This window comes from Biomphalaria glabrata, chromosome 9 (assembly GCF_947242115.1).
Source record: "Biomphalaria glabrata chromosome 9, xgBioGlab47.1, whole genome shotgun sequence".
Taxonomy (NCBI): Eukaryota; Metazoa; Mollusca; class Gastropoda; family Planorbidae; genus Biomphalaria; species Biomphalaria glabrata.
Genome location: NC_074719.1, coordinates 4,644,369 through 4,664,314, shown reverse-complemented (window position 1 = coordinate 4,664,314; position 19,946 = coordinate 4,644,369). Strand labels below are relative to the sequence as shown.

Below are 19,946 nucleotides of genomic sequence, written 5' to 3'. Positions count from 1 at the left end.
CCACGTTCTACAGGCCTCTAGTCTAATTGTTTGGATTTGTGGTCGTCTTCAATGAGCATTGTTTATGAAGCTTGCGTATGAAAATCTCGTAGTATAAAATAAAATAAATAAATATTTTTGTTAATTTCACACACATAAAAAAATCAAACTGGTGTAGGGGGTACGCAGAAAGACGACAATTGTATACAATTCTAATAACTTCTCTACATTCAACCGACGACCCTGAGAATCCACGACACACCGAAATCAGTCTGGTTATTAATCGTGCACATTTCATGATTAATGATTAATTGACACAGTGGTAATTCTTGTTTGTTAAATTGTTTATCGCACGCCATTCTAACCTTTAGATTACGGATAAATATTTGAAGCGTAAGCAGACATCTGAAGAAGAGAGAGAGGGTGTAGGGAAATGGTGACAATAAGCTGAGATGTCGTAAAAGGGGGCGCACGCACCACGTAAGAAAAAAAATGACGTAATCATTCTCATGAATATTTACAATTAGGATTTCTACCGCACAAAGGCAACAGTGATCCTCAGTCTGGAGCCCATCAACTCAAGAAAACATTAAGAAACTGGAACAGACACAAAATAATAAAATAGAGTAGTGAGATTCATAACAAACGAATATTCACATTTGACTAGAGTAACACCTTTAGTAAAATCACTAAATTTAAAAAGCCTTCAGGAACAAAAGTAAAGTAGCAATTATACATAAAACACTGAACCATAAACTTCAAATACAAAAACAAAATTTAATAAAATACTCAGAAAGACACAAAGATAAAGGTACATTCCTAGTTCCATATGCTAGGACAAATTAGGACAAACGCTTCTTCTTCCTTAGAGCTATTAGAGCATGGAATGGGCTGCACGAGTAAGCCAGGAAAACTAGTGACTTGGCAGAATTTAAGTCATTGGTTAACACGCATGACTAAATGCATAACGCGTAGGAAGTAATCATCTTCTTTTCTGAAATAACGTCTGTATTTCATAAGATAAGATGATCATCCACGTGTCCTACGTTTCAATGCGTTATTGAACGAAAATTTGAGACCTGCTGAACTGAAGCGTCACTTGTAACAAATCATAATAAACTCAAAGAGAAACTCGTAGATTTCTTTAAATGTGAAATATAAGTAAATACAAATCAGCAGAAAATGATAAGCAATGCGACAACAGTGAATGATATTGCCCTTACTGCTTCATATATTATTGCATTGCGAATTGCGCAGAGCAAAAAAAAAAAAAAAGCACACACGGTTTCGGAGAGTTTGATTCTGCCAGCGGCTCTAGAAATATGCGATTTGGGCAGACAAATAAGGGGTCCTCTAAAATCATATGGCTTGTAAAGGGGTTCCTGAACTGAAAACGTTTGAGAACCTCTTATTTAAAAGACTAAATTTGGCAGCCATTTTGGCTTCCCGTAGAAACCCTTCACACGAAAACTCATCACAAGTTGAGAACCTAGTTTCTAATCAAAGTGTTAATGTAAATTCATAGAAATGACTAATGTATATAAATAACAGTTTTGTTCAAGGTGGTCCACACATCTGACGTAGCAAGGTACTCGTGAACTCGGACTCAAGAACATGATTGAGAGTAACTAGTTTAGTCGTCATGCATCAGTAGGTCCTACATTAAAAAAAAAACTATAAAAAAAACACCTATGTAGGGTACAGTAGGCCTATGTCCTTCTAGTAGTTATGGCGTCATTAAATTCATTTCATCTACAACTTCTTAGAAGTATGTTGAATAGTGTTATGACACTCAATGCTTAAAAGTAATCTTCGTGTGTTATATATTTAACAGACAAGAGGAAGTGTGCGAAATGAACCATAGTCGTTCTACGACTGAAAGAGGCCAATATGTTTTATTATATATTTTCTTATTACATACATTTCAAAAGCACTTATACTTTTAAGAATAATTGAACATTTACAAAATACAGCTATCTTCTTCAATTATTAATCAGTTGAGATCAAAATTATATTTTTTCAGTGGATACCACATCAATATAGAACATTCATGGGGATTCTTATTTTATAAATTCCAGAGGTGACTTCAAAAGAGAAGACACTTTCTACGCGTATCTATGTGAATCTTGTCCAGCACGTTAACTAGAGACCTAGTTCAGCAGAGGACCCAAACAGTATATCGCCATCTCGGTTCTAGGCGATTCTTCTTATTGGGATTCACACTCATCCTGCTATCTTTGTTTTTTTTTGTTTTTTTTTACAAAGCTTATATCAGCACTGGCTGTTTGTCTGTCTGTGAAAAGTTTGTTCACGTTATTTCTCCCAAACCATTCCCGGCACAAGTTGAAACTTTGCACATCGAGAAAGACGCAAGACACGAATCAATGAAAAAAAACAACAACCAAGCAATTAGTCAATTAGGTACTTGTAAGTAATTATATTGTTTGATACCAACAAGGGAAAAAATCCTCCAGTATTCACAGATATAACTAAATATGCAGAGTATGGTCCCCTTAAATAATTGTACATATTGTTATAAACCTGGTGGTGGCACAGACGGGGGTGGTGTGTGTGTGTGTAGTCAGCCAACGCCAATCGCCCCAGGCCAGCGCTAGATGAGCGGTCGAGCGTGACGAGTTACGACGGTCAGCCGAGACGAGTTTCAACATGACGGTTCGGGAAGGATCGGCGTCGTGAACACAGCTCAAGAGCGTCACGAGAATTGTAGTCATCTGACCACCCAGAATGGTCGAGCGACGTTCTGTCCGATTCGAGAAGGCCAGTAGGGACCCTATATAAAGAGCGAAGGTATCAGAGACCAGTGAGTCACAACTTCCCGATCTACAGTTCGTTACAACGGCTCAGTACAAGGCCAGTGAGAGACGAGACAGAGAGACCAGTGCAAGAGTTGATACGGCGGAGAGATATTTGTACAGTCTTGTGTTACGTGCTGCCAATTGTACAGTGTTGGCTGTTATTTATTGACATTAAACTATTACGTTACTTTGAAGCCCAGAGTTGTCGAGTTCTTTAAGTTGGTGGTGTCGTTTGGTACCATTTGCAGCGAGCCTGGATAAGGAGATTCGTAACACTGTTGTCAGAAGTGGGATCTTTCCCAATCCTGACTAGTGTCTTTCCTACTGCTATCCCGTTGGGGTTGGTGTCCAAGCTTTCTACCAGCGCTGTTCCTGTCGTGGGATAGCCGTCCTCAATTTTCCCCCAAATAATCATTTCTGACTTAGCAGGCAAGGTTGTATTTTCTACCAACTTAATCCTTCTGACACGGCCATCTTCTTCATTCTCGTCGCCAAGCAAGGGTACTTCGAGGTCTCCACATTGTAAAGTGCCTCCGCCGATATTTAAGGAAATGCCATATTTCAGCATGAAGTCGAGCCCTATTATGCAGTCATCTGTGACGTCAGCAATCAGGAATTCGTGTTTGAATGACTGATTTCCGATCTCGACTGTTGTGTCGATCAGGCCTTTTATGGGCATCAGTTCTCCACTGGCTGTTTTCAACGAGTAGGCCCTAACTGGCGTTTTCTTGCTACTGTCCACTTTATCCGTCCGTATGACTGATCGTGAAGCACCAGTATCTAGGAGGAAGTGATAATTTTGACATCCAATTTTTCCATTGATTTTCAGACTCTTACTCTGCCCTAGCACGGCGACCGGGATGATGGTTGCGGGGGCTCTCATTGTCTGTGTCGCCGGGTTCCGCCCCTTGAAGCCGGCGCGTGCTAGTTTCCCTGGTAGCCCCGGGAACTTGGTCGTGCATACCTTTCTGATCTGTAATGGGTTCCAGTTTGTGGGAATCTTCTAGTGCAGCTTCTTTGTATATGACCAAGTTCACCACAATTCCAGCATCGTACAGGAGCCCTAGGTTGATTTTCTGGTATCTGGTTTGTTCGTCGTTCATCTAGTGCCTCTGTCACCCTTCTCACAAGTTGTGCAAATTCTTCCTCTTTGACTTCCAACTTTCGGCCTTGATGAGTGCTCCCTGATGCGTCTTTGGCGGCTTCATATGAGAGAGCGTATACGAGGGCTTCACTGGCCTTACGTCTACCACTAACTCTGGTGGCTTTCTTCAACTCGGGGTCTCGAAGCGCATCAATGAAGGCGTCTGTAATAATGACTTCCAGAAAATCTTGTGCGGCTGTTGGGTAGGCCAAATGTGCGAGACGTTCGATGTCTGTCTCTAGCTCCTGTAGTGTTTCATCGAGGCGCTGTTGTCTGGTCTTTAGTTGCACACGATATACTTCTTGCAGATGTTCATCCCCGTATCGGAGTTCCATAGCCTGGACAAGGGCGGCGAAGTCTTGCTGGTTCGGTAGAGACTGTAGCAATTCGGAGGCTTTTCCTCTTAGGGATAACACGAGGGCTGTTGCTTTCTCCTCCTCACTGTTCCAATTGTTAACTTTGGCTGCTGCGTCAAATTGCTTCTTGTATACTGACCAGGACACGGAACCATCAAATACGGGGGGCTTCATTTTCGCGGAGACTTCAGTTACAAATGATGTCATATCTGCTTCTGGTACATTGGTGTGCTTGCGTTGGGCTTGTAGCTTCATTTCGTCGATGGCCTTCTCCACTGCGTCGACCCTCTGATTCATCTGCTCGTCAATGTTGGTGATTCTCTCCTCCACAGCATGTATGCGTTGGTTCATTGCCAATAACTCCGTTTTGATTCCCGAGTCCATCGTGTCTATCTTGGAATTGGTGTTTTCTAGCCCCGAGTTCATCTGTTCTCGCATAGAACCGATCTCCTCACGAACAGCTGCCATCTGCTCCTGTTTGCTACTGGCGATCTGTCCCAGCAAGTCCGGTTCGACTTCAAAAAGGTATGTGTCCGGATCTTCTTTTTCCTTCACCAGTTCTTCCCGAAGGCGTTCTTGTAAGGTTTCTTTGTTTCCGCTCGTCTTCAGATCTCGATTACGGAGCTCTTGCCTCAGTTCCTTCACAAGGAGTTTGTCTAGCGTTTTCGTAGTAGCCATTGCAGATCCCACTTCTGACAACAGTGTTACGAATCTCCTTATCCAGGCTCGCTGCAAATGGTACCAAACGACACCACCAACTTAAAGAACTCGACAACTCTTGGGCTATTTCTTCCATACCCATTCTTGTGCAGTGCTCACGAGCTTTCAGCAAGGTAAAACAAAAAAATATCGACTCATGGCACACTGATATATTTTGACCCTAACAAGGAGCTTACATTACAAGCAGATAGTGGTCAAAATGGGTTGGGAGCAGCGTTATTACAAGACATACTCAGAAAAGATGGCACAGATTGAAAAAGAATTATTGGCAGTGGTTGTTGGTTTGGAACGTCTTGACCAGTATACGTATGGCAGGACAGTTATTGTTCAGAATGACCATTAACCACTGGAAAACATCCTTCAAAAACCACTCAGTTCTGCTCCGAGAAGGCTACAAAGTCTAATGATGCGCCTTTATCGTTACGATATCTAGTTTCAATATGTCAAGGGCGAAAATTTGTTCATAGCTGATACTTTGAGTAGAGACCCATCAGAGGAAAAGAGTGATATCCCTGATGTTTGTGTCAATACAGTCGGACTGGCAATACCAGATTCAGTGCCTCAGAAAGTCAGAATCGAGACAGAGAAAGATAGAACAATGCAAACACTTATTCAGTATATCCTAAATGGATGGCCAGACAAACATACCTGAACTCAAACAATATTTTTCACTAAGAGACAAGTTAACATACGAAGACGGACTCTTGTTGGAACAAATAATAATCATACCGATATCAATTTGCAAGGAAATAGAAAAAAAAACTCCATGCATCACATCTGATAGAAGACTCAATGAAAAGAAAAAGTAAAGTAGCAATTATACATAAAACACTGAACTATAATCTTCAAATACAAAAACAAAATTTAATAAAATACCCACACTACCAATCCGCCGCCAGTAATAACTCGATATGGTAGGCAAGTTCGGCCACCAGTACGTTACCCTGACGCAGATAATTAGATACATGTATATCTTTGTATTATTATGCAATTTCGATATAATTAATACCTATTTGTAAACCTAGAGTCTTGTTTTTTTTTACTGCACATTTTATAATTTATATTGTTACTATTGATAATATTATCAATTGAACATTCTGTTGTGTTAAACATGTATACAGTTTACTAATTTGTTTACAGTGCAACAGAGAAATCATTTGTATAGTCCATTGATATCTCAGAGCTTTCAATGAGGGAGGTGTGATAGTAAGTGTATGTGTTTTGAGTGGCTGGTAGTGCAGTGTGTGTGTGCCTGTGTATGAAATGGCCAATGCACCTTGAGTGTACAAGTTCGAGTGAAAAGCAGTGTGTCAGGACTGTGTGTAAAAGGAGGTCAGGAGTAAAGAACATAAATAGAGACTAATAAAATCATTGTGTTTATTGAAGCTCATGTTGTTTTAGTGGGTCTATTGCAAAATGCAGCGCGACCTATGGTCTATTTTACAACTAACTAAAGAGAATTTTGTTGTTGTCGAGGCTTTGACTAAGAGATTGGCCTTTTAGAAAACAATTAGATCAATTTGATAATCATTCAATAACATCAGTTAGGCCAGGTTCACATTCATCTATTCCATAGTCTGTTTCACCGTTGGGGCACCACACAAGATCTTTCAACCCTCGTTCTCCATGTCCTTTGCAGTTCATTTGGGGTCCAATCGCTGTACTAATCCTGTTTTTAATCTCTTCATTCGTAGTGCAGTCTTTGTAAGGGATACCTAGGATTTAACTATATCTTCATAACTATCATTTCATTAAATACATATGAATATTAACACTCTAATAATAATAACATTAATAAATCTCTGTATCCTGTGGTATCAAGTCGTTAGTCTAACTAACACTACAACAGCACGTCTCTTCTTTTTGTATCGACGGAGGTAGGGTTGTAGTTGTTGATAGTTTGTAGTTCGTAGTTTCTACTATTCTTTATGAAAATATTGAAACCTGCCTTTTTACCTGTCTTTGTAACCTTGTTTTAAATAATTTTGTATTTTGCTGTTATTTTTTTTAACTTTCTTGTATGTTTAGATTTTCGAAATCGATTTTTCGACCACTTCTACTCATCCAATCGGAATCAAATTTTTTTGTAAAAAAGCTCATGCTCGATGACAACACATGAATCATTCGAAAATTCGACAAAAACATAATTCAATTAGCCTTAATTAATTAATTTCATTTTTATATAGAAAATGTAGTAATCTAGAGGGAGACAAGCCTTGTGTAAATAATTTTGGGATTTAGATTGAAAGATAGTTAAAGCAAAATATAATATATATGTAAAGATTACATCAAAGGCTGTATGTATAATCAGTTATAAAGACAACTTTGTAATTGATTCTGTTATTAACATTTTCTTGGTTACCTCCCTGACATATGATTTTTTTCTTTCTACAAAAATACTATTAAATCAGATACGTTAATTTTCAGACCAAAGGAATGCGTACATCAGTGGTCGCAAATAATTGTAAAAGGTTAAGAAAGTTCAAATAAAATTCAAATAATTAAAAAAAACAAAGCTTTATATTAAGTGTTTTATTAATTAATTTGGATTAGCTACAGGGTATTTAAACATAATAAATCTGTGCGATTAGAAATATTTGTACCAATTGTTTTTGTTTAGCTTTTAGCTTTCTCAATGCGCTATGATCCTATCACTTGACTGGACCAATTAAAAAAGGGGGACGGAAGAAGGGGGTATCTTGTGAATGTTTACATGATCGCTTTTTAAATGCATAAAAATGTTTCAATAAGGGTTCATAAGTGGGGACTAATTTAACGTATGACCACCGCATCTGTCAAGTACGATTTCTTTTCTTTGTTCAAGATACTAAACAAAATAATTAAATGTTTATAGTTAATTAACTAATAGATTACTCTTTTTTATTGATTGTTGTGTTATCAGGTAAAGGAAATAATTGTGCAAAATTTCAGCTTAACCCGAGATTGGGTGTGGGAGAAATAACGTGAGTTGATATAAGCTTTGTAAAAAGAAAAATTCAATATAAACTTAACTACAGAGAGATGTGGAACAGGATTTATTTCCTTTTTATCTCAAGTTGAATTTGTCTATATTGTAACAAAAGTTATATTTAGTTGTTTTTTTTTTTTAAGTTAAAGACTAAAGGGGTAAAAAAAAATAGTATAGAAAATTTTTTTTTTAGAAAAGATATACAAAAGTTTATATAAAATACACACCAAACAGTAGAAAATAAAATAGAAAAAATAAAAGCGTTGTCTGTATTTAGTATGCACCAAAGTAAAACTCATACCCAACGCTTTTATTTGTGTATATATATGTTTACTTTTTTTAGTGCATTTTAATATAAGCGTTTTTATTTGCATTGTATTTCACTACTTATTATTTTACATCTAAAAAAGATCATACAGCGACACTATTCTATAGTTCTCTTAGGAAAAAACAACAACATTCTTAATGTCTATTCACAGAACTTCTTTTTAATTAAATCTAGATCAATTTTAACTGTGAATGTAATCACGTAATTACTTTAATCATTAACAATGATTATTTTCTGCGTTTGTTTGCCTCTTCCTCCAAAACTGGGTTCGAAATTCTAATTTCCTAATTTGGTTTCTAGGTTGCCTTAATTTAGGCTTGTTACTAGTTTTGATCAGTGGCGTAGCAAGGGATTTGGGGATAGGGGGGTTTGGCCATTTTAGGAGACCCTGCTTAATTACATATTTATGACATGAGATAAAGTACTTAATAAATATATAAGTCTAAAGTGTTGAATACATGCAACATGGTCACTAATTTACAGAACAACATAAATAGCAAGACAAAATGGCATTGGCTAAACATTTAATGTACAAAAAATGCGGTCACTCTTTTGGGGTCCCTCCTCAAGCGGGGGCCCGGGGGGGATTTTCAAATTTATGAAATTTATTTCATTTTATTTAACATAGAATGTTCATACATATTACAAAAATTAATATTTTTAAAGTATACATTGGACAATTAGGAGATTAAATACTTTTTCCCTATACTCATTTTGTATACATGCATTATAATTTTAACATTACTGTAGTAAAATTTTAACATAAACATTTTGACTTCTCCTTTCCGACCTTGCGATCTATAGGGCCGATGATGTTAAAATCATCTGTTTCTTTGGCCACGGTTAACGAGCAGGGAGTCACGTGGCCAGCACAACGACCAACCGACTTTGCTTTTCTCAACTAAAGTCATGTAACCATTAGAGTTGGGTGGACTTAGGTGTGCCCTAAAAATCACGAAATTCAAAATCCCAGTCTTCACCGAGATCCAACCCCAAGACCCCAGGATAAGAATCCAATTGCTTATCCATTCAGCCACCGCGCCCCCAAAATGTAAAATTACTGCTCTAAATATAGCATTAATCTTTAAAAATTTAACATAACCTTTACACAATTTATTTAACTTCCATTAAATATGTTGTTTTTTTTCAAACTATAACATAGGTAAACTCTTCATAAACATCATCATAATCTTCAAAACACTTAACGTAATCTTCATAAACTTGAACACTACTATTATCAACTGTGACATTTCCTTTACATTTAAAATTAACTTTAAAAAAAGTTTATCATTACATTTATTTTAAAAAAAAATTGTTTTGTTACAAAATTTAAAATTACCTTTGCAATACTTAGTACATCATTCGTTAACTATATATAGTATTAATAAAATTGTATATTACTAACTATATTCCCTAAAATCTATAAGACTTGACATTTACCGTACTTATTTTAATACAAAAAAGAATGCTTGTATATTTAATCAGTCTTCATCTTCAGGACTAATATTTGATATTGTAGCCTACACCACTAAAATTGAGTGCAGGACTTAACGTACCGCTGTGAACATGACTGGTGTCTCCGAATCCAACACAAAAAACCATAGCGCCACTACTTCCTGGACATGTGCTGGTCGTGTATGTCAACTTTGTCATATCAAGTTTGTCATTTGCTTCACTGATTTTTTCATTGCTCACGAACTGACCAACACTGACCTGTTTAGCGCATCCATGAGGGTGTGATACTATAAAGTTAAATTTTTCATTGGGCCTTTTCATATAGTCGTCCCTTGTTTGGACCCAAAGTTTAGACCAACGCTCCGCCTTGGAGTACAATTTACTACCAAGTATAGCATCGCATGTGACATACTTTAGTCTGCTGTAGTCTCTTTCAATGTTGACATAGCAGACCCTGACATCTCTAATGTTAACCAACGCACTAACTTCATCGTCATAAAACAGTCTACAAGTCGTGTGCCTGGCCTCAATGTCATCAAATACCACGTGTGTTGCTGTGGTGATATATATTTCCCACCAGACGTTGTTAGGATTCTCTGAACTTTGACATTTCTCACAAGGGCACGTTTTGCATTTTGCTTCATATTGACCTCCTGTTATGGGATTGTCCCTAATACCATGTCCGTTATAACCACAGCCATTTATAAACTTGTATACACTAATAAATCCACTGCCTGTTCTCAAAGCCTTACTTCCTCTAAAGTGATAAAAAGGATAATGATTATTTGTAATAGGCCAAAACTTTGGTCGGTGAGGACTGACCATATTTATAGCTATCCTGACAGTCAGCTCTGCCGTAGCCTTGATTAGTTCATATATATCAAGGTCACGATAATTTTCGGGCAGATCTGTTACGTTAAATTTTGTTATGGGAATAAAATGTGTATGACCCGGATTCTTCTTACAGTCTTTAAAATGATTTTGAAGACCTGTTTCTCCATTGAATGAAATTTGAGTTTCATGTTCACCTGTTTCAATGAAGAATTAATTATTTTTTTTAGTTGCTCGGGGGCTCAAAAGGCTAATTAAATTCTAGATCTATGATAAATAACGCTGAAAGAAAACACTTAATGAACAAGGATAGCATAAGCCCAGAAGAACTAATTAGAATTTTTTTTAGAACAATATTAAGAATTTTAATGTTTTCTTAAATTAGGAAAGATTTTTTTTTTTGTAAAAAAAAAAAAGAAAATTGACCTTTCTAGTAACACTAATTTATTGTTTACATTAATGTCTCAAGTACACTTCATTCGGCCCAGCTGGCATTACTCTATATCCAATTGATTGTAAGCCGTGTCGGAAAAAAATATTTTTTTTTCCAATAGAGTGAAAGCAAGCTCCACAACTTAAAAGACATCGGCATGCTGTTTCAGAGAGTGTTATAGAGTCAAAATGTGTTGTATCGCTACCATTTGATTCATAAACAGTGATTTGTTTACAGCCTGCTTGAGGGTGTGTTACAAGAAATTTTAATTTGCTTAAATGATTTGGTCTCCACATGTATGTTTCAGATACTTTATGCTTAAGTTCCTCAAAGATTTTAACAATCTTAAAAAGTTGATCTCCTCTTGCGACGTCACATGTCACATATTTTAACACGCACTTGTCTTTCAAAGTGTTTACACTATGAACACTGACCTTATCAAAACTGACCATTGGAATGTCTTGGTCATCATAAAATAAGTCACAGGTGGTATGCCTGGCCTCCACGTCATCAAAAACAAAATGCGTGGCTGTATGGACAAATACTTCCCACCAGGTATTGCTGGGTTTGTCTGATTGTTGACATGTTTCACAAGGGCAAGTTTTGTACGGTGTCTCACTTTCGCCCAGTAAAACATCCTCTCGAACTAATTGTGCGTTGTATTTATAACCATCAATAACCTTACATACATCTATCTCTCCAGTTCCTGTTCTAATATTGTTAGATAGTTTTTCTTTGTATAGTGGATATGGCCTACTCATTTTAGGCCAAAGGTTGGGTCGGTGTGGACTAACTATTGAAACGGTTATTCGAACTGTCTTGTTAGCTGCAGCCATTATTAAATCATACGCATCTTTATTACGATCTTTGTCTGGGAGATCAGCCATGGTGAAGCTTACTAATGGAATAGTTTTAGTGCAAGTTGCATTCATTATTCTAGGCTTGTCATCGAGATCCTCTTTATTTATTTCTGTATTACATAGACAAAGCGAAAATCCGTATTAACTAATACATAAAACAAGAAAAAGAAAAATATAATCAAGAAAATATACATGATAATTTTTCTTACAAGTTTATATTAAGTGCGTAGTTGTTTCAATTAGTCTGGATCAGTCATGTAATTAAATTTATAATAGACCTAGACTAACAATAATAAACCTGTGCGATTAGAAATATTTGTATCAATTGTTTTTTGTTTTAGCGCAATTTTACGCTTTCATCTTTCTTAATACGCTATGATCCTATCACTTGTATGGACCAGTTGTGAAAATGTTACCGTGATCGCTTTTTAAATGCATTTTTTTAAAAGTTGTAAGATCTGAATTCGAACTCGAAGTCTCAGGTTTCCTTAATCCAACACACTAATCACTGTGCCAGCAAATCGCCCTATGATAATAAAAGGTTTTATAGTTATAGTTTATAGTTTTATAGTTTTACAGTTATAGTTTTATAGTTTTATAGTTATAGTTTTATAGTTTATAGTTTTATAGTTATAGTTTTATAGTTTTATAGTTATAGTTTTATAGTTATAGTTTTATAGTTTTATAGTTATAGTTTTATAGTTTTATAGTTATAGTTTTATAGTTTTATAGTTTATCTTTGTCAGCTTCAAACTTTAAAGCGTTAATTTAAAATATACCACCACATCAGTCAAGTACAATTTCTTTCCATTGTTCGATACCAAACAAAATCATTCATTACCAATAGTTAATTAACTAATTGGGTTTCTTAGCTGATTCTTAAGTCAGGTAAAAGAAATAATTGTTCAAAAACTTAAGCTTAATTCGAGATTGGGGGTGGGAGAAATAACGTGTACAGACTTTTTACCAGAATGAGCTGATTAAAACTTTGTAAAGATACTTTTTTTAAAGACAATACCTCCTTTATGCAGCTTATAGAGCAATTATTTGTTCTTATTCTTAATAACTAAAAAATGTTATAGATTTTTTTAAAGTCATTTTACCACGCCCCATCTCCCAGCCCCCCCCCCCCCCCCCCCGAGAAAAAAAATCCTGGTTAACTGAATGCATATATCTACTAGACTTTAAAATATTTAATGGTAGACCTTTGATCTATATTTAGAAGACGGTGCGCAAAATGTTACTGAACATTATTTTTTTTTATTCTTTAATGAAAGGGGCCTGCCTACATGCGGAAATACACGAAGATGTAATCTAATCAAAGTAAAGATTTAGTAGTCCTTCCTCTAGCCAAATTTAAACTAGTTTTTTTATACTTAGAAAAATTTTAACGGTCAAACTAGAGTATTCTCAGTGTGGCCAAATAGCTAGTAATTCTTTTTCCCAAAGATATACATCAACTGTCAAATTTATAGGAAAATCGTTAGAGCCGTTTTCGAGAACCGTGTCCACCCATCTATTTGCGCCCATGAAATTGCGATCTGAATAGATGGATAGTAATGCATGATGAGTAACAAAGTGAAAAGTAATGTATAAAACACTAGCATGCAATTGTGGGCGTCAATATATAGCTAACTAGCTATATAAGAATGAATTAAATCTAATCAAAGCTTTTAACTTGTTTAAATTTAACGTTGAAACGTTGATTCACCTGTATTAAAATTCATTTTTAAACGTTCTCCGTTTAATTCCATTTGAGTGATGTCATGTGTTCAAACTAGAAGAAATGAATGAAAAAAACAACAAATTACAATCATGCACGACTAGATTGACCTAAGGACGCGTGTGGGACGTAATTATTTTTTTTTTGATGTAACGTCTGTATTATATAAGATAAGAAGATATGAAAATAAACATATAAACATTTTAAAATCCTTTCTAGAGCTAGTTATCTTAGGTAAAAGGTAAGAGCTAGTTACCAACTCATTTCTTTTAGTAGTAGGCCTACAGGACGCGTGTTATCAAATGTTATAGCACCACGCTAATTTTATTAAATAAGTATTAAATAAGAATTTAAGAGTAAACACATGATCTTAGAGTTGAAAATAGCCAAGTAAGAAATATAACGTGCTATGGTAAAAACAACCATAGAAATCGTCATAGTATATAATTAAACGTATAGTTGCAACAAGAAATGTTCAGCAATCATTTAAAATAAACGTTTGTTTAAAAACAATCGAAACATTTTAAAAAATGTAAATAGGAAATTATTTAATGTCTTTAACACTTAGTGTTTCAGAATGTTTGTATACATGTTTGTATATAACAAACGTTTTTTACACATTCATCGAAACAACCAGTTTAAATGAGTTCTTACTTATTGTTCTGCGTAATTATTCATAAAATAAAACTAATAATTACATTAATGGCTGTGATGTCTTGTTCGGTCCTACGTATTTTCTGCTCGAATATATATATAGGCTAACCAAGTAGCTTTTATAGTCCTTTGTTCGCCCGTATTCATTTCCAGTAACCTTTTATAAGCACTTTAAAGGAATGACATCATGCTGCTATCAATAGGCTTAAAAAATATTTGTTTGGAGACGTACAAACTAATGAAATATGCTTCAATAGATTTAGAAATACATTTGTCAAGGTATAGATTTCTTTGGTGTTAATGTTGACACAAGCTTTAATAAAGTATCAAATATTATATTTATATCCGTTACCACAATGTACAACCATAATTCTGGAATTTATTTTATTCGTGTAAGATTTCCTTATATGGGGATAATGAAGTCATTTGCTGTTGTTGTTATCAACAGTTTCAATGATGTCATTGGTGTATTTGCCTTTACGAAAGAGTTGGTAACCTATTAGAAAAGGGAAGATCCAAGAACAGAAAAAATATAAGACAGACATTTAAAAAAAAAAGACTAAGCTTATCAGTCATGTAATTAAATGTGTAATAGATCTAGACTAACAATGATAAATCTGTGCGATTAGAAATATTTTTAGCAACTGTTTTTGCTGTTGTTGCTATCAACAGTTTCTTATCTTCTTATCTTATATAATACAGACGTTACTTCAAAAAAGAAGATGATTACGTCTTACGCGTCATGCATTTAGTCATGCATATTAACCAATGACTTAAATTCTGCCAAGTCACTGGTTTTCCTGGCTAGCTCAGGCAACCCATTCCATGCTCTAATAGCACTAGGGAAGAAGGAGTATTTGTAGAAATTTGTCCTAGTATATGGGACGAGGAATGTGCCTTTATCTTTGTGTCTTTCAGAGTATTTTATTAAATTTTGTTTTTGTATTTGAAGATTATGGTTCAGTGTTTTATGTATGATTGCTACTTTACTTTTGAGACTTCTGTCCTGAAGGCTTTCTAAATTTAGTGATTTTACTAAAGGTGTTACTCTAGTCAAATGTGAATATTCGTTTGTTATGAATCTCACTGCTCTATTTTGTGTCTGTTCCAGTTTCTTAATGTTTTCTTGAGTTGAGGGTGCATATTCTATTATTGGCCTTACCAAAGTTAAATAACATTTTAGTTTTATGTTCTTATTTGATTTATAGAAATTTCTTTTAATAAATCCTAATGATTTGTTTGATTTTTTTGTAGTTTCATCAATATGTGGATTCCATGACAGTTTTTCATTTATTATAACACCTAGGTATTTTGCGTTTTTAGTCTGTGTTACTGGTTTGCCATGAATAAGATAAGTGGCATTAATTTGTTTTAGTTTTTTTGTTACTCTTAACAACTGACATTTTTCTGGGTGGAAAGACATGCTCCAATTTGATTCCCATTTCTGTAATTCATCTAATTCTCTTTGTAAAATATCTGTGTCTTGTGTTGTTTTTATTGTTCTATATATTATGCAATCGTCTGCAAATAATCTGACTTTTGTTCCTAAACTAATGCAATTTGGTAAATCATTTATGTAAATTAAAAATAGTAGTGGACCCAAGACTGTTCCTTGAGGTACACCTGAGTTTACTGTTATCGGTGTTGATTTAGAGCCATTTATTATTACAGTTTTTTCTCTCCCTATCAGAAAATCTTTAATCCACTGATGCAGTGGACCATTAATGCCGAAATATTTTAATTTTTTAAGCAAACTATGGTGGTGAACTTTGTCAAAAGCCTTAGAAAAATCTAGTAAGATAGCATCTATTTGTTCACTATTATCTAAACCTTTTGAAAAATCATCAATTAGTCCTATTAGTTGTGTTTCACATGATCTATATTTCCTAAAGCCATGTTGGTATGGTGTGAGGACATTATGTTTGTCTAAGTGGTTTATGATGTTGCTACATATTATGTGTTCTAGGATTTTACATGTGATGCTGGTAAGTGATACTGGTCTGTAGTTTCCTGGGTCAGATTTTTCTCCTTTTTTAAATAGGGGGGGGTGACATTAGCTTCTTTCCAGTCCTTTGGTACTCTGCCCTGGTTAAGTGAAGCCTGAAAGAGTATTTTGAACACTGGGGCTAGTTTCAATGATGTCATTGGTGTATTTGCCTTTACGAAAGAGTTTGTAACCTATTAGAAACGGGAAGATCCAAGAAGAGAAAAAATATAAAGACAGACATTTAAAAAAAAAGACTAAGCTTATCAGTCAAGTAATTAAATATGTAATAGATCTAGACTAACAATAATAAATCTGTGCGATTAGAAATATTTTTAGCAACTGTTTTTGTTTACCGCAATCTCTTGTTTTAAGCTTTCTAAATGCGCTATGATCCTATCATTCGTCTGGACTAGTTGGGAAAAGGATTGGGGAGAGAAGACTCTGGTATTTAGTAAATGTTACCGTAATCGCTTTTTTAAAATGCATTTTAAAAAGTTGTACGACACGAAATCGAACTCAGGACTCAAGCCTCCTCAATGGGAACTAATTCAACTTATACTACCACATCTTTCAAGTACAATTTCTTTCGTGGCTCGATACCAAACAAAATAATTAATCACCACCAATAAATTGACAAATTGACTAATTTTTTTTATTTGATTGATTCTTGTTTTGTCAGTTACACGAAATGATTATGCGAAATTTCCACTTCATCCGAGATTGGGTGTGGGAGAAATAACGTGCAGGCCTACAGTCTTTTTACCAGACACGCGAAATATATACAATACTTTCAAAAAAGCAGTTTAACTAGGCGAAGAACTCCACATTTAGAACTATTTTTCTCAATAAGGTGCAATTTATTTCCCTTTTTTGATAAGGGAGACGACTCAACAAGACATAGATGTTTATGTAGGCCTACATGAACACATGACAAACACATAGGACATCTGCCTTGAGCGCAGCATCTTCATATCGGCTCTCGTCTTGGGCGGCAATCGTTCTTCTCCTAATCTAAACATCCTTCCTAGTCTGGTTTCTAGAAGTGCGCACCTTCTGCATTATCTTGAACGGCGGCGGTGCGCCTGAAAGAGTTATAACAATATGAAACAAAATAATTATGTGAGCTGGCGCTCCCTAGTCTAATTTGTGTTTATTTTTGTTTGTGTAAATTTATCTAGGCCAGTGTAATTTAGTGCCTTATTATTTTGTATAGTCCATTGCAGAATAGAATAGTAGGCCTAATTCCCGACCTTGGTTACTCTCAGTTTTGTGTCATTTGTGTTTTACCATTAAATGTAAAGTAGTTTTTGAAATTGTAAACTAGTTTTAAAGTTGTAGATACCTTTTCCTATTTTTTTGTCCCTGATTAGTATTACTTATTTTTGTCCTTAGCTCCTATGTAATTTCTTGATTCCAGTTTAAGCGTAGGTCCATAAATGGTATATGATTAGTATCTGAGCTTAGAATATAATAACTTTTTTTCATCCTTTTTTGGATTTTTGTGAAATTTAGTTTGTAGGATTCCATTTTTCTTGCACTTTAGTCTGATATATAATGTTGTGTAGTCCGTGTCTTCAATAAAATTTGCTAGATTTTTCTTTGAGTATGGATAAGCCCAAATTGGAGTTTTGATCCTCCATTAGTGCATTTATAGAAGTGGAGGTAGGGGGGAGCCCCTGCACACTTAAAGCCTTCTCTTAGTAACGTAAGATTTATAACCCTTTACCAATGTCAAATGTTTTGTTAATTTGTTAATAAATTCGTGTTATGTTACGAACAATGAATAATTGTGTAAAGTTTAAACTTCATCCGAGAATTGAAGTGGGAAAAATAATGTTTTCAAATTTGTACCAGGTATTCATTCTCTGGCGAAGCCAGGGTCGAGTTTCGTTAAAGGGAAACAAAATTCATTGTAGTCCCTTTTACAGTTTCCATTGAGGAATTTTCTGGTGATGTGGCAGGTCTGCAGAAGTACCGCCCTCTGACAAGCAACGAGAATGTTCCTAGGAATGCCAAGGGCCTTGAAGGTATCTGTGAGGTCAGTTGTTATTATTCCCTCGGTTGATATGACAATGGGGTATATTGTTGTTTTAGATAATTTCCATAAACGCTTAATCTCCAAGCCTAGGTTCCCATAATTTCGTTGTTTTTCCACCTCAGTTTTTTTTTAAATTATGAGACAGTGGTACGGCGATGTCAATAATGGTAGCGGCCTTTTCTTTTTTATCGACGAACAGCAGATCAGGGCGATTAAAATCTACCGTTTTGTCAGTCAAAATAGGCCTATCCCAGTACAGTAGATGATCCGTAGACTCGAGAACCTCTTTTGGTGAGTATTTGTAATATGGAGGAGTCTCCTTACCGATCAAATTGTGTGTCAAAGCTAAGTGCTGGTGTATTTGCTTTGCAACTTATTATTATTATTATAAATAATTGTGTAACGTTTCCAAGATTGAGTGCGGAGAAATAACGTAATCAAAATTTTGAATACACAGACAGGCAAACATAGAGAGTTTATATAAGATTTGTAAAAACTGAATTCCAAGTCTACTTTGCTTACCTTTCAATTACCAGACGTCACCTGTGTTTGCTTTTGGTAACAGAACTTTCACGAGTCTAACCAAATACCTGATAAGCAAAACAAACATTCAAACGATATATTTAGTGTTAAGGCTTTTTATAGCGTCCTCACTGTAACATAATAGAAAGCAGGCAGTAACATATACATCGATGTCCAGGTCGATAAATTGAAGACTTACATAGTTTGATCTAAATCTAATGATTATGTTGGCATGAACTAAAAATATAAATGACTCTCTAATCTCTAAAGAAAAATGATTGTTCTTTAAAATAGGTAATTTGCAGTGACATTGTGGACAATTTTCATATACAAATTCAGGGGCGGGCTGGGTATCAGAATCGGCTCTGAAATCACCATATAATCCGCCCCATCAATTACGTGCAATAGGATGAGCATTCAATAATTCCTGACTTCAAAATCATTATTTAAAGTTTGATTATTGATTGAAAACTAGACGCTGATTTTAAAAAGTTATTATATTTCTATAAAAAAGTAATTACTGTTGTGGGGGTGAACGACTGTATAGAAAATAAAATCAACATGCATATATGTAATCCTGCCGGGAGTTTCTACATCTTGATGTTGGCTATGTGATGATTTCTGTTTTTCTTTAGTGCCAATATTTGTTGATGATTTTATATTTATGATTGTTTCAATAGATTACTTTTCTTTCCTATTTTATATCTATAATAGCAAAAACAGAATCACTTGCCGGGGAAATATAACACGATTAAGACACAGTGAAGAAACTTCTGCGTTCTTTTTTTTTGCTTAATAAAACTTTTTAAAACTCATCAATTCAAACAATGCATTGATTCTCAATTCAGCATCAACTTCACTTAAAATTCTTGTTAATTCACTGAAGTAATTAAAGCACAAAATACTGCTTCTTAGTTACACTGAAGTTATGCTGTTACAACTTTACTCCACAACTTAGTACTGATACAACTGAACTTATTATATTTAACTTAACTATAATCTAAACAACTCGTGGACCCGCTATTGCTCAAGGATCGCTGCTACTCAAGGACCCGTTACAACGCAAGGACCCCGACTAATTCGCTTTCCCCCAATTTTTTCCTTCTTTTCCATAATTCTAGAAACTTCTATT

The 19,946-nt window shown here is 35.1% G+C and overlaps 1 protein-coding gene across 8 annotated transcripts; it reads right to left on the bottom strand.

Moving 5' to 3' along the window:
* Positions 1-8,035: 8,035 nt before the first annotated feature.
* LOC106077567 (uncharacterized) lies at positions 8,036-18,978 on the bottom strand. 8 transcript variants are annotated; one of them, XM_056041859.1, is made up of 3 exons: positions 18,815-18,961; positions 13,602-13,667; positions 8,036-12,000 (listed from the first exon to the last, which is right to left on the bottom strand). In XM_056041859.1, the coding sequence occupies exons 2-3, from the start codon at positions 13,642-13,644 to the stop codon at positions 11,054-11,056; spliced, it is 990 nt and encodes a 329-aa protein (XP_055897834.1). In that variant the 5' UTR covers positions 13,645-13,667; positions 18,815-18,961; the 3' UTR covers positions 8,036-11,053. The 8 variants fall into 8 exon arrangements, 6 of the variants coding, with proteins under 6 accessions (XP_055897834.1, XP_055897830.1, XP_055897832.1 ...); XM_056041855.1 differs by having other exon boundaries at positions 8,036-10,794; XM_056041857.1 differs by lacking the exon at positions 18,815-18,961 and adding an exon at positions 14,312-14,414.
* Positions 18,979-19,946: the final 968 nt, after the last annotated feature.